At 40.6% G+C, this 18,590-nt stretch overlaps 2 protein-coding genes across 4 annotated transcripts in view; one reads left to right on the plus strand and one right to left on the minus strand.

Moving 5' to 3' along the window:
- Positions 1 to 18,590, minus strand: part of LOC109401731 (mucin-5AC-like) — a 445,165-nt gene that overhangs the window by 204,037 nt on the left and 222,538 nt on the right. The gene's annotated exons all lie outside the window — the stretch shown is intronic.
- On the plus strand, positions 553 to 2,773 carry LOC109414853 (uncharacterized). Of its 2 annotated transcripts, none has more exons than XM_029858988.2 (4): positions 553 to 737; positions 790 to 1,293; positions 1,399 to 1,824; positions 1,888 to 2,773. In XM_029858988.2, exons 2-4 carry the CDS (start codon positions 954 to 956, stop codon positions 2,001 to 2,003), a joined length of 882 nt encoding a protein of 293 aa, XP_029714848.2. In that variant the 5' UTR covers positions 553 to 737; positions 790 to 953; the 3' UTR covers positions 2,004 to 2,773. The 2 variants fall into 2 exon arrangements, with proteins under 2 accessions (XP_029714848.2, XP_019544243.3); XM_019688698.3 differs by having other exon boundaries at positions 793 to 1,293.

Consider the following 18,590-nt stretch of genomic DNA (forward strand, 5'->3'; position numbering starts at 1 on the left):
TTTTTTTTGTTTAGGATAAACCGGCCGAATTCAACGTTATTGCATTTTTTTTCTTGTTATGTTATGTTCTTGTGTGAAAAAATCATACGATTGTCATTAATACAATCACATTCAGAATTTGTAACTGATCAATTAGCCGTCGTTCTAGAAAATCATTTGTTTTATGTTGAAAATACGTAATCTATGTTTCTTCTTACAAACTTTTGAAGATCTTTCGTCAAATAAAAATATGTGTTATCGAAAAATGAAACAGATTAATTTAAACTGTTTGTTTGTTTGGCTTACTTACCATTTATATCTCTGCGTATGGTAAACAAGTCATGATTAATTTAAAAACTATTAGCTTGGCAAAAAATTGCGATTTTTTGGACTACCCTAGTCTAAATATGTCACCCTTATTAATTATTGTGAAATACTTTTACAATAATTAATTGTTTTTAATATTTTTTTTTTAAAGTGTGTCTTGAATTTGAACTAGTTCTTACCCATTTTTGTCAAAAAAAACTGGCAACATTGTTTTGTTTTTGTTGTTATCTATCGTAGTGATAGCGTGCATTACACTTGCCGCTTTCGGCACAAAGTAAATATTTAATATTTTGAGGAGTTCCGTGTGTTTAAAGATGGGTAAGAGTGGTAAAAAATCGCGTAAAACAAAGCCCGTTCCGAATAAGGCGGTGAAAAATCTTCGAAGTGCAGCAGAATCCAAAAACTTGGAGTTTTTGCTAGCTGTTCCCAAGGTAAACACTTCTTTGTTTTTACATAACCTTGAACCTAATCGACTGTCTTTAGCAGGAAAGCCGCAACCAGAATAAAAGTATTGATGGTGAACCACCCGTGGCCGCAGCTTCGAGCCGTGAAAGATTTACAAAAAACCATCTCAGAGGAAGACAAAACCGGACACCAAAACAGAGCTTACAGCAGCAAAATGTACAGTTCCTGCTCCGCCCATCGATATGGATGCCGACGATAACCATCATCTATTGGACATCAGAACGAGCATTCTGCGAGACTGGACAACGGAAATGGAAAGCGACGAGGGTGATATCGAAAGTACAGATATTGTTACAAGTGATGATGAACAGGATAGCTACGAAAACAACACGTTACTTCAACCGGCCCGGCGCGAGTTTTTTCCGTTGGACGATTCATCTGACCATGATCCGGAGGATTCCGATTCAGCGCGTGCTGATGTCAGAAAAACTTACACACGTTCTGCTCCGCCACGACCAGACGAATCAGAAGTAGCGCATGTGGCCGATCAAAGGTCATCGCTGCCCGCGGCCACGTCTGAAGGTAAGTGGATAACTATTTGTCAATCTTTTTTTCTATGCTATCCCGTATTCTCCGTTCCATTTTCAAGTAGTTATAGACAGCTAAACCCCTTGAATTTCATTTTAGCTGCAGTGTGTGTTTGTGGACAGCAGCCTAAAATTGATGAGCTGCTACAGCAGAACGCTATGCTGTCTGCGCAAAACAAGAAGCTGAAGCGCCTGAATGACGAAAGCAATGCCCGTTGTCTAACCTTAACAGATGCACTAAATGCGAAAGTCCTCGGGCCCACACATGATGAAAATTTCACCGAAGTAGAAGGATTTCCCGACCGCGAAAAATTGAAGAATTTTTCGGAGGCTGCCGGTTCACGAGACTACATATTTGTAAAGCTCATTTTACAAGAAATTTGCACCGAAGGATTGAAGAACATCACCATTACGGGGCGGGCATCCAATAACCCAAATGGTCGCAAAGGTGGAGAACGACCTCAACAACCGGAAGACGCCCCGACTAAGATTCAACTTGATCCAGAGAAGAAAGCATACATTGAAAGTAAGTTCTTTAAATTATTACCAAAAAATAGTAACCACAACATATGTTTGTCTATCTTTTTAGAGCGTTTCGTAGAGCATCGCCGGTATCAGGGCGATTCGATTTCCGTGGCTGCACTGAAATGTAAGGAGTGCCGCGGACTCATGACGCGCGTTATTTCGTACTATGGAAATAAGTAACAAGTGATGTTTAATTTATTTGTTGTCGAATTTTAAAGAAAACTTGTTTGTTTCTACGTTTGTTATAGAACGTAACGTGTTTGTTTAGCAAACTCTCTTTTGACTTATAGCTCTTATAGCTCTTTTTGTATTGGATTGGTCGATCAACAATAAAAGCCGCTGATGTGCTAACATGACGGAGCGTTACTACTACTTATACTTCCTGAACAAAGCTCCACTATGAAAATATATTTTGCTATAGGGTCTAGGACCATTAAGGTAGGGGGACCTATTTTGGGTACTTCTAGTTATAACTTAGTCAATTCCATATCAATTTGACAAGAATGTGTGCACATGACTACAGATTGTACGTATCACATCGTGTTTCAATTGACTGTCTTAAAATTGACTGAGATATAGAAGCAAGTACCCAAAATAGATCCCCCTGCCCAAATGGCCCCAGACCCTAATTATGTTCTAAATGAATGATAACTCATTGTGTTACAAATGAGTTATATTTTTGTAACACATTGTGTTACAAATGAGTTATAGTTTTGTAACATATTGTGTTACAAAGTTGATATTTTTTATCAAAAATTTATTTCACGATTTATTATAATTTTGTTCTGATTCTAACAAAATGAGTTATTTTTTTGTTATAACCTGTGTCGTTTTTGTTACAAATTCAGTTATTTTAACATCATCCTGCATCTAATTTATAACACATCTTGTTACATAAAAATTTTATAACATTGTAACATAATATGATATAAACTTGATATATTTTTCTAGTCGGGTATGCATCGAACACTTCAACACAGTTTAAAAACATAAGTAAGTGTAGTAGAGTTGTATTAAATGTCATCTTCAATTTCTGGCCACTTGTTCTACTATTTAATATATGTTTTGTAACATTAAAAAAGACATTGTCTTAAGTTACTTGTTAATAAATGTAATAATAATAATGTACTCATCTTCATAAGCTATCACCTGGTAGAGTGGCATGGCAGGTCATCATTGTGGCGTGAAACCGTCGACTAGCGGTCGCTGCAACGTGTCAGTGCAATTGTTGCACTTCTATCGCGTCTTTCAAGCACCCATCCACGCCGATACGAATCCAACGGGAAACTGTATGGAGAAGCTTGACCTCACGTCGGTCGTCGTCGAGAGCTCTCACAGGAAATTACGTGTACATATCTGCCACTTTTTTTCTACGTCGTGGCATCATTTGCAAAACTCCACTATACTAGCACATGTTGCGCAATAGGTTAGTAAGCCGATGATGAGCCATTAATTTGATACCCCCGTTTGTGGCGGGAATCTCCCCCAAATGATTTATGTCGTTTATAAGCGTCATCGACGTGCGCCATTATCGATCGCCCCCACGCACAGATCCTAGGTATCAGGCGATCGATAATTCCAAGGCCGATCGGTTCTACCCGACGCGGTTCTTTTTATGGTCCTGCTGATGTGACTGATTTCATTAGAAACGAATCCATTCAGCACTGCGCACACACATCTCTCCCTCTCTAGTCGTGATGACTGGTGATCAAGCTTACGAGTTTGCGTGGACGCGATTCACCATGCGGAGCTCTATTCATAGATTTTGGCAAACAGGTTATTTCGCATCTTGCATTGATGGACGAAAATAGCGTGGTTTCGATCTGCCGCGAACAAATTGACGACACATGGTCAGGGATTTCAGATGTTCATAAATCGTCAACATGCTCAATTAGTTGAATGGCTTGATTGATATGAGCTTGATGCCGTGGGTTGCCAATTTGGGCAGGTTTAAAAGGATTTTTTTTTTTTTTTTTTTTTTTTTTTTTTTTAAAACAAAACAGTTCGTACATAGTAGATTTGGTAAGTTTCTTATGCTATACTACAATAACAACTTCAAAATTAACATATTTTAAGACAATTTCCGAATTCTTTTTCAAACATTTTTCTATTGTTCCATCGAAGTTCCCTTAATTGTTTTTTAAAAACGAACAGACACGAGCCCGGATGCTTTAAGTTAAATGCTATTGCTCTTATCGTCAACCAAAGCGCTGCTTTCTGTTTCTGCGATCTTAAATTTATTTGTTGTGAGAGAATATCCTCTATGTCGTTAACTACTATGCCCATTCTTGTTCTTATAATTTGACTGCACCAGTCCCATATTACTTTGGCAATTTTACATTGTTTTATTCTGTGGCACACAGTGTCCGAAGCTCCACATAACGAGCATCTCTGTGAATTTCGGCGAATATTGTAAGCAGAGAGTTTCTCAGATGTTGGTATCAAATTATTTACAAAGGAGAACAATTTTGAGCGATCGTCCAGTGCTAAGAAATTTTGGTTGATGTTTTCCCACACTGTAGCCCAATCAGAGTCAACTTCACCTTGAATTCTTGGTACGCAATTGTTTAAATCAACGAAATAATCATATAACAGTTTTGTTGAGTTCAAGTCCAATCTAACACTAACATCCTTGGCTATGGAAATCCATTCCCTGGCATTCTTTGTTAATCTTTGTGGAATCCTAAAATCAAGTAGATATGTTTCTTGTAAAACATTTCCGGTATCATCCAAATTGTATATTAAATTCTTTATAAAAAGTGCCCTCATTTTTGCTTCCGGGTCGATTAGTTTCAAACCTCCTTTTAGGTAATCAAGATATAATTGGTTTCTTTCTACTCTGAATATAAATCCATTCCAAATAAAATTTCCACAAATTTTTCTTATTTCTGCCACATGTCGATTGAGAGGGGGAAAAACTTGGGATAAATACCACAGCTTAGACAAAATAAAGGTATTGAGCACAACACATCTTTGATAAAGATTTAAATTTCTTACTCTATGTTTTTGTGAAGTTGCTTTTATGGTTGAGATCAGTGAATTATAATTGGCAACAACTGTTAGATACCAACTTTTGTTAAATGTTACACCCAATATTTTCAAGCTATCCAATTCTTTTATTTTCTGTGGTCCTAATTTTATTTGATTTATACGCATGAATGCAGACTTTTCGTAGTTAATTTTTATTCTAGCATACTTTGAGTAACACTCAAAAATTGTCAACAGTAAGTCAAATTCTTCCTCGGATCTTATCACAACATTGAAATCGTCGGCGAAAACAACAACTTTGATGAACTTATCATAAATCCAAAATCCGTTAATATTGCTTGAAATAATCCTTACAAGAGGCTCCAAATACAGCACAAATAACACCATACTAAGTGGGCAACCTTGTCGAACTGACCTTGTAATTTGAAAGGAATTGGTAAGAAAGCCGTTTACTAAAACTCGGGAGAAAGCTACAGCATACAATTTCCTTATACATTGGATAAACATGGGCGGAAACCCAAATTTCTCCAAAATTTTCCATAAATAGTTGTGATCCACTCTATCAAAGGCTTTATTAAGGTCGATACTTACTAAACAACCTTTAAACTTTTTATTTTCACATGATTTAGTCAAGATTCTCCTGAGATCTTTTAGGTTATCGATACAAGATTTATTTCGGACGCACGCGGTTTGGCCGATTCCAATTAACTTTTCGAGATGTACCATGATTCTCTCCGCAAGAATTTTTGTAAATAATTTGTAATCACAATTTAACATGGATATTGGACGGTAATCTTCTAAGGATGCATTTCTGTTCGTATTTTTTGGAATTAGAGTGATTACTCCGTCCGAGAAGCCTTTCGGAGGGGAAAGTGCACCAGAGAGGTAAGCATTCCCAAGTAACACACATGTTATATAAAAGTTACGACAGCGCAAGTTTTGGTTGTATAGAAGTTTATTTTACGTTATTTCAACACAATGTTAGAATAACGTAAAATAAACTTCTGTACAACCAAAACTTGCGCTGTCGTAACTCTATTATAACATGTGTGTTGCTTGGGTTGAAAACATCCAAAATTTCATTTTTCAAAAGCTCAAAATTTCTTAAATAAAACTCATAAGTGAGACCATCAGGTCCCGGAGATTTTTTCTTCTTGGCAGACTCTAGAACACTCTTCAATTCATCTAACGTGATCGGGGAGAGCAAACGTTCCCTATCCTCATCATTTAATCCTTCGTCTATATGATTCACTGGATCATCGCCGTCATCGGGCGCCTCTTCATTTTCCTTCTTAAAATGGTTAGAATAATAGTCAAAAACAATCGATTTTAGTTCAAAAGAATCTGTTACAAAAATGTCATTATTTTTCAACCGCATAATATTATTTTTTTCCTTTCTTTTTATTTGTGCAGCAATTTGAAAAATGTTAATTTTTTCTCCTTGTAGAAAGTTGTAACTATAAAAGGTATCGCTCAAATGATTAATTCTTTCCGCTTCAATTTCAAAAATTCTAGACTTGATTACTTTTATATCTAAGTAAGTTTCCTCACCCCTGTTACGTTTTTCCATATATTCGTTAAGTTTGCCATAAAAATAATGTTTCTCATTTGATATCCTATTATAGAGCTCCCAACTCTTTGTTCTGTAAAACTGTTTGGCTTTGAGTTTCATAATCTCGTTCCACCACTTACTTTTATCTACAGCAAACGTTTGTCGAAATTTCCATGTTTCATACGCTTCAGCAAAATGCTCTAACACTCCTTCATCCTTCAGTAAGGAAGAGTTTATTTTCCAGTATCCCCTCCCTCTACTTATAATTGAACGTCCATCCACTTTTACTTTCATTATTATTCCACAATGATCTGAAAAAGCAACGGGTTGTGTTTTGAACTCAAGAACACTGCCTACAAAATCACGCGGTACATAAAAACGGTCTAGTCTGGATGCGGAATTCAATCTATGAAAGGTAAATTGATTCTGTTTCAGCTCTAAGGCAACATCTTTTAATCCAAAATTCTCAACAATTTGACGAAGTCCCCCGCAATAGTTCTTGGAATCTCCAACGCAGTCAAAACTATTTAGAATACAATTGAAATCTCCTCCTACAATATTCACTTCCACATTTGCCTTCGCCAAGTGGGCTGTAAGATCATTTAAGAAAAGTTCGTCCCGCTCTTTTTTGCGATTGGATCCCGAATACGCGTAAATATTTATAAAGTTCATGTTTTCTATGGCTATAGACGATATTCTCCCATTAAGGCTAAATAATGGTTGACTTGCTTTCAATGAATTTCGTATCAATATCGCTGTTCCGGACTCGTGTTCATTTACGTTAACATATGGAACATGTGATGGAACAAATGAAAAATTTTCGTAGCAAACCTCTTGCAAAAATAGAACATCTACATCGTTGGCTCTTATAAAATCACGTAGAAGAGTCTTGTTAGGTACACAAGTACTGCTGTTCAAGTTGACACTCGCTATTCTTATAACATGATTCATTTTAGATGATATCTTATTAGATTTTTCAAAATACGATTACTAATACTACTTCATCGTGTTATACTACTACTGCACTCCAAACCCATCCCAAACCCAAACCAATTGAAATCTTCCCGATATTCCCCCCACCGTAGTTTTTCTGAGCTCCCAAAACACCTATTTAATCTGCATTACACTCATCGTTGACCGTATCTCCTATCTCAATCGCACACTCATCTAACCCACTCACCTTCATCTGTTTGGCCCTACTTCGGGTAATCCGGTCTAACGACTCGCTTAACGAACCCCCCTTTGGCGATTGTACAAATACCTGCTCAGGATGATGAACCTTGCCAGTCGGTGATTCATCCGAATCCGAAGTACTGTCCTTGTCGTTGCAATTTGATTTCTGTTTCCTACCTCGTTTACCCGTGACCTTGATGAAATCAGCATCCGAAGCTGCTGAGCTCCCGTTCTCCGCGTCGTCTGTACACATGTCGTTGTGATTGTTTGCTATCGGATGTTGACCGACAGTGTTGTCTGCGTTGTAACCTTGATTTGAACTGCTTTCACTGCTCCTTCCCTCCCGAGTTTCTCCTACCTCGCTTGATGAATTCTGCTGAACCGCTTTCAATCGCTCCGGAAGACCTTGACCAAGGCTCACCATTCCATCGCTTTCCGTTGTTTTACGCTGTAGTTGTTTAGACCATCTCTCTCCACCTTTCAGAACTCCGCTGTAGGATGCTCCGTGCTGCTCTTGCAACCTCTCATTCACCGACTTTTTTTGTGGGCATTCCGCCTTCAGGTGATCCTGACTGCCACACAGGTAACACTTATTAACCAGACCCTCATAAACCACTCGCGCGCGCAGGTTTCGTACGTAGACTGTCGCTGGTATCTCGATGCCCTCTTTGAGTTCCAAATAAACTCCTCGGACCGACGTCCAGATGGGGAACCCGGTATCTTCGCCATACTTTTCACGCACCATGCGCACAATTTTCCCGTATCTGTTCATCACCGTGGAAATCTCTCGATCCTCTACCTCCGGTGGTAGATGGAAAAGCCGCACATATCTGACAATCGCATTCGCTGAAGACAATTTGACCTCCGTACTTTCATACTTGTTGTATTCGAACAGCATTGAATTTGGCAGATCACGCAACGTGTTCCGCATGTCCTCTTCTTTCTTGAACTTAATGATAATGGACATTTCACCTTTATCTTTATACATCGATAACAGCTTTTCGCTGTTGAGACCCATCTTTGCCTTCATGAATTTGAAGATTTCACTGTCTGTTGGCTCTGGTACACCTCGCTCAAAACGAATACGCAAGGAATTTGCTCGTAATTCCGTGTCCGCCATCTTTACTATCTCTTCTCACACCACCACACTTCCACAAATTTTCGGAATCAGCTCCGCTGAAGCCTAGATCGCTCTTTCTTTTCTCGCACTATCGCTCGGACGTCTGTTCACCACCAAATCCAAGCACGAACTGAGGATTAAAAATGGTTGTCAAACATATCCAATTTGACTGACTGGGTCGTCCAAACTTATACAATCAACGAAACTACGATGCGATGTTCATATCATTGTTATGAAATAGTATATTGTTAACGTATTTCAGCACCGCATCGGGAAATTTCTCGGCCTCCTGGAAACCTGGAAACATCCTGAAGGATATTGGCCGTTAATCCAGAGATAAGGGATTGTATTCCTAGCCCCTGACCTCCAAGAGATTGAGGAGGAGGTTGGCCGGTTGAAAAACAACAAAGCCGCTGGAGCAGATCAACTACCAAGCGAGTTACTAAAATACGTTGGAGAAGCACTGGTGAGAGCACTACACTGGGTCATTACCAAGATTTGGGAGGAGAAAGTATTACCGGAGGAATGGATGGAAGGTATCGTATGTCCTATCTACAAAAAGGGCGACAAGTTGGATTGCGGGAACTACCGCGCGATCACACTACTGAGCGCTGCCTACAAGATACTCTCTCAAATTTTATGCCGCCGACCATCACCGATTGCAAGAGAGTTCGTGGGCTTATATCAGGCTGGATTTATGGGCGAACGCGCTACAACGGGCCAGATGTTCGCCATCCGCCAGGTGTTGCAGAAATGCCGCAAATACAACGTACCCACACATCACTTGTTCATCGATTTCAAATCGGCGTATGATACAATCGATCGAGAACAGCTATGGCAGATTATGCACGAATACGGATTCCCGGATAAACTGGTACGGTTGATCAAGGCGACGATGGATCGAGTGATGTGCGTAGTTCGAGTATCAGGGACACTCTCGAGTCCCTTCGAATCTCGCAGTGGGTTACGGCAAGGTGTTGCTCTTTCGTGCTTGCTATTCAACATTGCTTTAAAGAGTGTAATTGGGAGAGTGGGGATAAACACGAGTGGAACGATTTTCACGAAGTCCGTTCAGCTGCTTGGTTTCACTGATGATATTGATATTATTGCTCGTAAATTTGTAACGATAGCGGAAACGTACATCCGACTAAAAGGTGAAGCCAGACGAATCGGATTAGTCATTAATGTGTCGAAGATAAAGTACATGATGGCAAAGGACTCCAGGGATGAATGAGCGCACCCGCCACCCCGAATTTATATCGACGGTGATGAAATCGAGGCGGTTGAAGAATTCGTGTACTTGGGCTCACTGGTGACCACCGACAACGATACCAGCAGAGAAATTCTGAGGCGCATTGTGGCAAGAAATCGTGCTTACTTTGGACTCCGCAGAACTCTACGATCGAATAAAGTTCGCCGTAACACGAAGTTAACCATCTACAAAACGCTGATTAGACCGGTCGTCCTCTATGGGCACGAAACATGGACCCTACGTGCAGAGGACCAACGCACCCTTGGAGTTTTCGAACGGACGGTGTTGCGTACCATCTACGGCGGAGTGCAGATGGAAGACGGGACTTGGAGAAGGCGAATGAACCACGAGCTGCATCAGCTGCTAAGAGAACCAACCATCGTCCATACCGAGAAAATCGGGAGGCTACGGTGGACGGGTCACGTCATCAGGATGTCGGATAGCAACCCGACTAAAATGGTTCTCGAGAGTCATCCGACCGGTACAAGAAGACGTGGAGCGCAGCGAGCTAGGTGGGTCGACCAAGTGGAGGACGATCTGCGGACCCTACGCAAAGTGCGGAACTGGAGACAAACAGCCATGGACCGAGTGGAATGGAGACGGCTACTATGTACAGCAGAGGCCACCCCGGCCTTAGCCTGATCGGCGAAGCGGCGATTCCTAACTTGATCAGTGCTGTTATGGTAGAATCCGAGCTGGTTACTCAAGGTATAAATTTCAGAGCCTTTTTTACTGATACGCCCTCATAGCACTACCTGAGCAGGAATGAATAACTGACACATAACTGGAGCATACCAAATTCAGGTATCATACCAAGACATGGAAAAATTGCTATTTGTATGAATAAATCGTCGATTATTTTTCAGGTTTTTTCATACATGATGTCATTATTCATACGTTATGCACAGAATACACATTAGCTATTATTTTAGGTATTTTGCCTCTTATCCAGCTTTTTACGCTTGATGAGGGGTGATTCATTTTTGACGGATCTTGCCGACAGCCCATGCAGCAACACAGTAGCCAGAAATTTCAGTTCATTGCTCCAGGATTGTCAAAAATTTTCACCATGAACTTTTTCAGCTAGTATAGGGCAGTGCATGAAATTATCTCCTTCTCTTTCACTCTTACAGACATTTTGTAAACAACAAGGCCACGAAACGTCAAAATCCCATACAAAATCAAAACAGTGCAGTGCCCTATAGAACGTTTGTTATGATTTAAAAAAATATTTCTTTTTAGGATTGTGATCGGTATTCGCCACCTTCAACCGTGAAACCAGTTGACACCGAGGAACTGTACTTAACCTTCGTTACGCCCGCTCAGTCCCATGAACTCCCAGCCCTAAACTTTCCACCGAGACATCGCAAGAAGGGGGAAAACAATAAATTTCGATTGTGGCTTTAATTAGGAGATTCCTATCGTCCCTATGGTCCCATTTCTGCCCAATTACAACTGTATTTACGGATAATTCGTGTATGGTGTCAGTGTGGAATCCCGATGATGCTGCCTAGTGCCGTGCTGCCGCCCGTTCGTCCAAACTTCCGTAGGGCCCTCGCGGAGTGCAAAGGGGCTCTAGGCTGTCTTTACGGGGCTTGCGTGGTACGATTTGTCCACCGGGCTAACATACGGACCCGGGACACCTTTGCTTCCCATCCCACCAGGTGCTCTTCCGCAACCTGAACGTTCCTTTAGTTTCCGTCCGACGCATCGGATACACTCTTCGTCACCGGGTTGTGGGTCGTGTGGGCGTGTAGTCTCCGCACTCAACTCAGGAGTGTTTAATCTCGCCGTCCGCATAAAATTTCTCCAGGAATTCCTATCGAGGATTGTTCTAAGAGTTTCCACCGTTGATTGTTCTGAGAGCTCCCACCAGGGGATTCCGGTGGAAATTCCTGAAGTAATCATCGATGGGAATACCTGGAGCAATCGTTGGTTTGACTTTCTAATGAAATCATCGGTGGGAATTTCTGGAAAATTCCCCGCTAGAAATACCCGCAGGAATCACCGGTGAGAAAACAGAGGAATCCCGGGTTGGAATTCCCTCAGCAATCCCCAGTAGGAATTCCTGGGGTAATCTTCAAAGGGAACTCCTGGGAAAATAATTCTCACTATATTCTCACTGAATTCTACAGTAGTTCCTTCCGAGAATCCTCTGGCAATTTCTCCCACTACCAATGGACCAAAAAAAACCTCCAACAATTCATTTTGGAGAATCTTCTTTACTGGAGTATTCTCCAGAAATTGCTTCTGCGGAATCCTCCAGCAATTTTTCTTTAAGCAGAATTTTCCGGGGAATTCTTTATCAGATCCATCCGAGAATCTGTTCCATCCGATCACTTCCGGGAAATCTTTACGATGAATACTCAGGCAATCTCTTCGATGTATCATGTTTGTTGTGACGGTAGCATTGGTAACCAGGGTAACATCAGGTGAAAAATTTTGACAAATCTGGAGCAGTGAACTGGAATTTCCGGCAACTGTGATGCTAGTAGAATAACTAGCCACAGAAGTCCAATGTCGCGACTGTTCGTGTGACTAACATCTAGTTTGCCACGCCCTTACAGCGTCATCAGCGGTACTAGAAGTGTCAAGTTAATTTTGTTTACAATAACAAAAGATCCTCCACAAGATGGACAATATTGGATTATTGCAATTAAAGTTATTAAAATAATTAAATAAGAAATGTGACTACAGCGCCATTGGAGTTCTAGTGTATTTCTATTGTGATGCTGCAAGGGCTGTCGGCAAGAATTGTCAAAAATGAATTATCCCTCACCACAGCGTAAAAAGCTGGATGCAGCTAGGGATGCAGGGCTTTTGAATACCTCATTCAGGTTGTAGGTATTCGGTTTTCCATACCTGAGTTAGGTATTCTACAGTTATTTTAGTGGAGCGGATCTGGTGTATTGGTTAGAATACTTGACTATCACGCTGAGGACCTGGGATCGAATTCCACTCCCGACAAACTCGCAAAATGTGAGTTCTTCCTTCGGAAGGGAAGTAAAGCGTGGGTCCCGAGATGAACTAGACTAGGGCTAAAAATCTCGTTAATATACACCCCCGATCAAAAGTTTGGGGTCACCCCCTCAAAAACATGTCATTTTTTAGGCCCATATCTTCACCAATATACGTCCCATTTCAAAAACCTAGGTCTAATTCAAAAGATAATAAGTCAAAGAAACTTTTAACATGATTTAAAAGAAACTTTTTCAAAAAAAATTGTATGTAAACTTAACCCAAAGTTGCCAAATTTTCTAAAAAATGAATATGAACTTACGGCAATGTCGCTGGAAATTGGGTCGACCAAATTTTAAGATAAGAGCGGTAATATAACCTATTTTCTATTAGCTTTCAACTGCTTTTTACAGAACTTAGCTAAAAAAATCTAGAAAAAAAGTTATCAAGAAAATTAACTCTTCATTCATCGACCAAAAGTTTGGGATTACACCCCACGTGTCGTTGACGTGTTTCAGAGATTCTTTTGGAAATTCTTTTAAGGATTGCTGCAGAAGTTCCTGCATTTCTTCAAAAATTTGTGAATCGCTTCAGGAGAATTTCTTTAGAATTTCTCCAGAAACTTGCTGGAAATTTATCTAGAAATTCTTCAAGGGATTCTTTTAAAAATTGGTCTAGAATTTTCCTTTAGAAACTCAGACATTTTTTCAGGTGCTCTTTCAGAAATATTATTGTAATTTCTCCAGAGGTTCCTTCAAGTATTACTCCATCCATACGATCAGGGATTTGCTCAGGCATTTATTTAGAAACGTCTCTAGAAAGTTCATAAGAGATTCTTCTGGAACTTTCTCCAGGGTTTTTTTTTTCTAGAAGTTCCTCCAGGCATTCCTCAAGGGATTGCTCAGTATTTTTATTTTTTTTTTCAGGGTTTCTTTTAGAAATTATTCCGGTGATGCTTCAGGAACATCTCCAAAATTCTGCTGCAAAAGTTACTCTATTCCTTATGATTTTTCAAGATTATTTTTTTCATGAATCCTGTCAAGGGTTCTCCATTTCTTCCAAGTATTCTTTCAAAACTTTCCTTAAAATTTCATTTTCTTCCCCAGGATTTGTGTTTTGTTTCTGCAGGATTTCCTTCAGCAATTATATAAACAAAATGTACAGGGGGTGGCCAAAATGTTTGGAATGGGCAACTTTTTTTCTCCCACAAAAAAATTCAACATGCTGTAACTTTTCATAGAGTGTATCAAAAAATCTCAAATTTTGACTGTTTGTCAACCTATTATATGTGCATCATTGGTACAAATTTGGGCTCGATTGAATAGTTTTTCACGAAGTTAGAAAACCGTTCGGGTAAAACACTATTTTTAAGACAACTCATTTTTGAGCTGTCATATCTCGGAAACCAGTGAACCGAAATGAATGAATTTTTTAACGTTTATCATCAATATCTTCTTCTTCTCCTACTTGGCGTAACGTCCTCATTGGGACAAAGCCTGCTTCTCAGCTCAGTGTTCTATGAGCACTTCCACAGTTATGAACTGAGAGCTTCCTCTGCCAATGACCATTTTGCATGTGTATATCGTGTGGCAGGCACGAAGATACTCTATGCCCAAGGAAGTCAAGGAAATTTCCTTTACGAAAAGATCCTGGACCGACCGGGAATCGAACCTGTCACCCTCAGCATGGTCATGCTGAATACCCGTGCGTTTACCGCCTCGGGTATATGGGCCCTTTATCAACAATATATTGATACTGAATACAACGTTATAAAATGTAATATTTTTTCACGGCGAATCAAGTTACATCGGGTTGAAATTTTTACCCATATATAGGAAAATTAGTCAAATTTACAATACCACGCAAAAATTACTAAATGTGTTCTTCCTTTAAGCTTAATTGACTTTAATATATCTGATTAAAGATAACTTGAGAACGGAAGTGGAAAATTTTTGGACATCAACACTCAAATTAATTGACATTGACGTAAAAAATTTTACATTTTTTCGAGAAAAATCCAAAAAGTGTCTATCTATGATAACTTTTTTCTACGTTCAAAAAGTATCTATGTTTTAATAGTTTGTGAAGCATTTGTATAGTGTTAGTGTACGCTCAAAATTTCATTCAAATAGATTCACTGGTTTTCGAGATATGACAGCTCAAAAATGTGTTGTCTTAAAATAGTGTTTTACGCGAACGGTTCTAACATTGCGAAAGATTAATCAATCGAGCCCAAATTTGTACCAATGATGCACATATAAAACGTTGACAAACAGTCAAAATTTGAGATTTTTGGATGCACTTTGTAAAAAGTTATAGCATGTTGAACTTTTTTGTGAGAGAAGAAAAAGTTGCCTATCCCAAACATTTTGGCCATCCCCTGTATGTATTCCTTTAGAGATAACCTCCAGAGTTCATTCAAGGGTTCCTTCAAAAATTACTTCAAAGATCCCTCGGAATTCCATTGGTAACTTTACCTGCAATATATGCAGATATTTCTTCAGAGGTTCCTTTAGAATCTCTTTGAAGTTTTCTTTAGGAATCTCTCCAGAAACTTCTCAAGATTTTTTTGTTACGTACCATGCGAATGAATTTAGTTGAAGTCTTCTGGTGCCACACATAAATTACATAATAAACAATCTCGTTTAACTTTTGAAAACGATTAATACAGAAATTTATTATGAGATTTATGCGGTAAGTTTCCTGCTGGGATTATTTTAGGCCCCCTCCCAATCCCCCACCGTAGACTTTCGTCAATACAATTGTTTTAAAATGTGTATAGATCGTATAAACTTTGGCCTGTCCCCTTCCCCCCATTCGAGTATACGTAGTTTATGGGCAGGCCCTTAGGAGTTCCTACCGGGATTCTTCTTGGGATTTCTCCAGAACTCCTAACCCTTTCGGAATTCGTAGTGGGATTCCTCCAGAAACTTTTGCTGTGACTCACCCAGAAACTTCTCGGGAACCCTTCCATGCAATTTTTTTTCTTAATAAGAATTCATTCAGATGCGCGGATGCGCCCATAAGAATTTTTGTAGGCTGTCCTCCTGTGGTACCTTGTTACAAAAATAAAACAAATTAATTACTACAAAGCATCAACATAACGCGACACACATGTGTTACTGGTATAAATATTTGTTACATTAATAAGACAAAATAATTGTTTAATGTGTTTTAAGTTGAACATTCGTGCATGTTGTATTTTACCTTGTAAATATTCCTCTAGTATTAATACACATTTAAAGGGTTCTGACAGTGTAGTGGCCCATAAAATGCAATCCTATTACGATTGCCAACATTCAGGCCGCGATTAAGTACTACAGATGTAAACCTTTCCCTGGCACAGACTTGTTACCGAACGGTAACAAATTTGTTCAGTGTATTACGGTGTGTGAAATTAGGGAAACCTTTTGTATAAGTTAGGCTTTGAAAGGTAGATTTAAAACGAACATTGTTTTTGTGAACTGAACGAAAACGCATATCTGTGGTGCAAATACACACTGAAGTTAGCTGCGATGCGATAGCGGATCTGTGGAACGCAAGGAAGGAACGAGAATGGAAGGGAGAGCGAAAAAACGATGAAAAGGGGAGTCGAATAACAGCCGCCGAAGAGGCAACCTCGCGAATTTGGGATCGTCGGTTAGTTCGGGCGCGCAGCGAATACGCCACTATTATCGTTACATCGCCCCCCTCCTTGGGGGGAAGGGAATAACATTCTACGACCAAACGTCGCCGACCGCCAACGCAACAGCGGTAGTGGACAGCTACGTGATTCGTATACCCTCGTGTCCTTTCTCCGGCCGCGCAGCAGCTACTTGACGCCCATGCTCCGACCGGTCGCGTGTCGCTTACCCTCCATCGGCGCTGCTTGTCGGCCGTATCCGAGACGCTCTCGAGAAATACAGTGTCGCTATCCGGCGGCATCACAAACTCTACAATCAAACACCGTGGTCAGGCTACCACTCGTATGCCGGTCGTCCTTCACGAGCCAGCTGCCGGTACTGCCGGCATTTTCGGTTCCGGCAAAGCCCCTCTGCTCAACGACGACCGGGGGAGGCTTCACGGAACTCCACGGCCACGCCCCTGCTGTTACCGGGCGTGTTTAGTGCGGGCCCTCAACTGACGCTCTGGCGGCTTTCTGGTCGCATTCAAGCGACCACACCGACAACGCATTAGTCGCTCAGCTGCGACGCAACAAGCTATCTACGACCGCACGCCTGTGACGCTCCTGAAGGTCGCTCCCTGGTCGTCCCGAAGACACCCTCCACAAGTACCCCGACCGCTCGCAGACCGCCTTGACAATTGTGAAACACCCCATGTATCAGCACCTGGATCAGCCGAATACAATATTGAAGGTAAATTTTCCTGTAGTTGTAATAGGTTCAACACCGTCCGAAACTCCCCCTCTACTAAACGCCCTGGGACCCGGGAGACTAAAAGATGGCTTTGAGCGCCCACCCCGGAAGCGGCCGAGGCTCAGACCAGCTGCTTGGGGCTTAGGTTAGTCCCCGTCTGGGACGACGAGTGCTCCCGGGGTCATAAGACGTTTCAGACTTCAAGTTATAGAACTCTAATGATGAAACCCACAATAGGGAGGCCCGATTGGGATTAGTTTTCCTAGACAAAACCAATCTATGAACACAGCAACAAATGCTGTGAACTAAACGGCAAACTGCCAACTGAAATACAATTCGAGGATGACTGATGGACCCAAACCAACACATGAAGCCTCGTCATCCTGTGATCGGAAGATGTTATCCGTTTGGATAACAAGGCCCATTTATGCCTTGTGTTGTTTTGTGTCAATTTGTGGTGTCTTTTATTTATGTTCTGTGCAATATGTTAATCATTTGTAATAATTAATTTTCTTTATTTGCATTTGGCCCTTACATTTGTAGGGTTCCATGATGTATTTTTGTAACAACCTCTACAAGTTTTTCTTGGGATTACTTTACAAACTCCTGCTGGGACTCCTTCAGAAATTTTTGCAGGCACTCTTGTAGGACGTAAAAACTTGAAGTATTTTTAGGCAAAGTACGTTTAATTGGCAAGTTGAGAGATAAATTTATGAAAAAAATACCACCTGTATTGGTGGGATTCGAACCCACGGCTCCGTTATCGCTAGTCCTTGGCTAGCTTAGTTGGTTAAGACGCTGCACAGTGGGAAAAATTTAACCCGAAACACGACTAAATTCATTTTCTCAGCTGGGTAACAGGTTCTGCCAACGGCTGAGACCATTTTCGCTTGGAAAAAGTGTGCCGAATCGATTGGTGGGGGTCTCGTTGGCCGGAGGCCTCACCCTGACAAGCTAGAGGGCCGGAATCAATCCGAGTTCCTTACGGAAAGCAAATCATTGTCATCCAAGAATGCTTTCGCACCAGATATTTATTCTGATGCCGCAAATCAGAAGTCAACCGCACTCCGGATAATATCAGTGGCATATTATGGTCCAATTGTGGTTCCGGAACAATCCGGGACAACCCGGAACATTAGGGTGGGGCTAATTTTGAAAAATCTCTCTGGGATATGATTTCCCAAACGGAAATCGATCTACTAGTCGAAATAAGTATGCTGTACAAAAATGAGTGGGTTTGGTTGATCTTTAGAGGTGGCGCAAAGGGTTTAAGTGATTTTTTTTTTCTAGAGCAAACCTTTAAAAAACATTTCAAACTAAATTTTCAAACATTATTATTCTAGACTTAATTGGTGATTTTAGAACCCAA

This window comes from Aedes albopictus, chromosome 3, assembly GCF_035046485.1.
Source record: "Aedes albopictus strain Foshan chromosome 3, AalbF5, whole genome shotgun sequence".
Taxonomy (NCBI): Eukaryota; Metazoa; Arthropoda; class Insecta; order Diptera; family Culicidae; genus Aedes; species Aedes albopictus.

Bases quoted from the DNA above. Each gene is read 5' to 3' on its own strand.
- LOC109414853 (XM_029858988.2), top strand. From the start codon at position 954: ATGGATGCCGACGATAACCATCATCTATTGGACATCAGAACGAGCATT. The intron at 1,294-1,398 runs GTAAGTGGATAA...ATTTCATTTTAG, and splicing joins GCCCGCGGCCACGTCTGAAG to CTGCAGTGTGTGTTTGTGGA. The intron at 1,825-1,887 runs GTAAGTTCTTTA...CTATCTTTTTAG, and splicing joins GAAGAAAGCATACATTGAAA to AGCGTTTCGTAGAGCATCGC.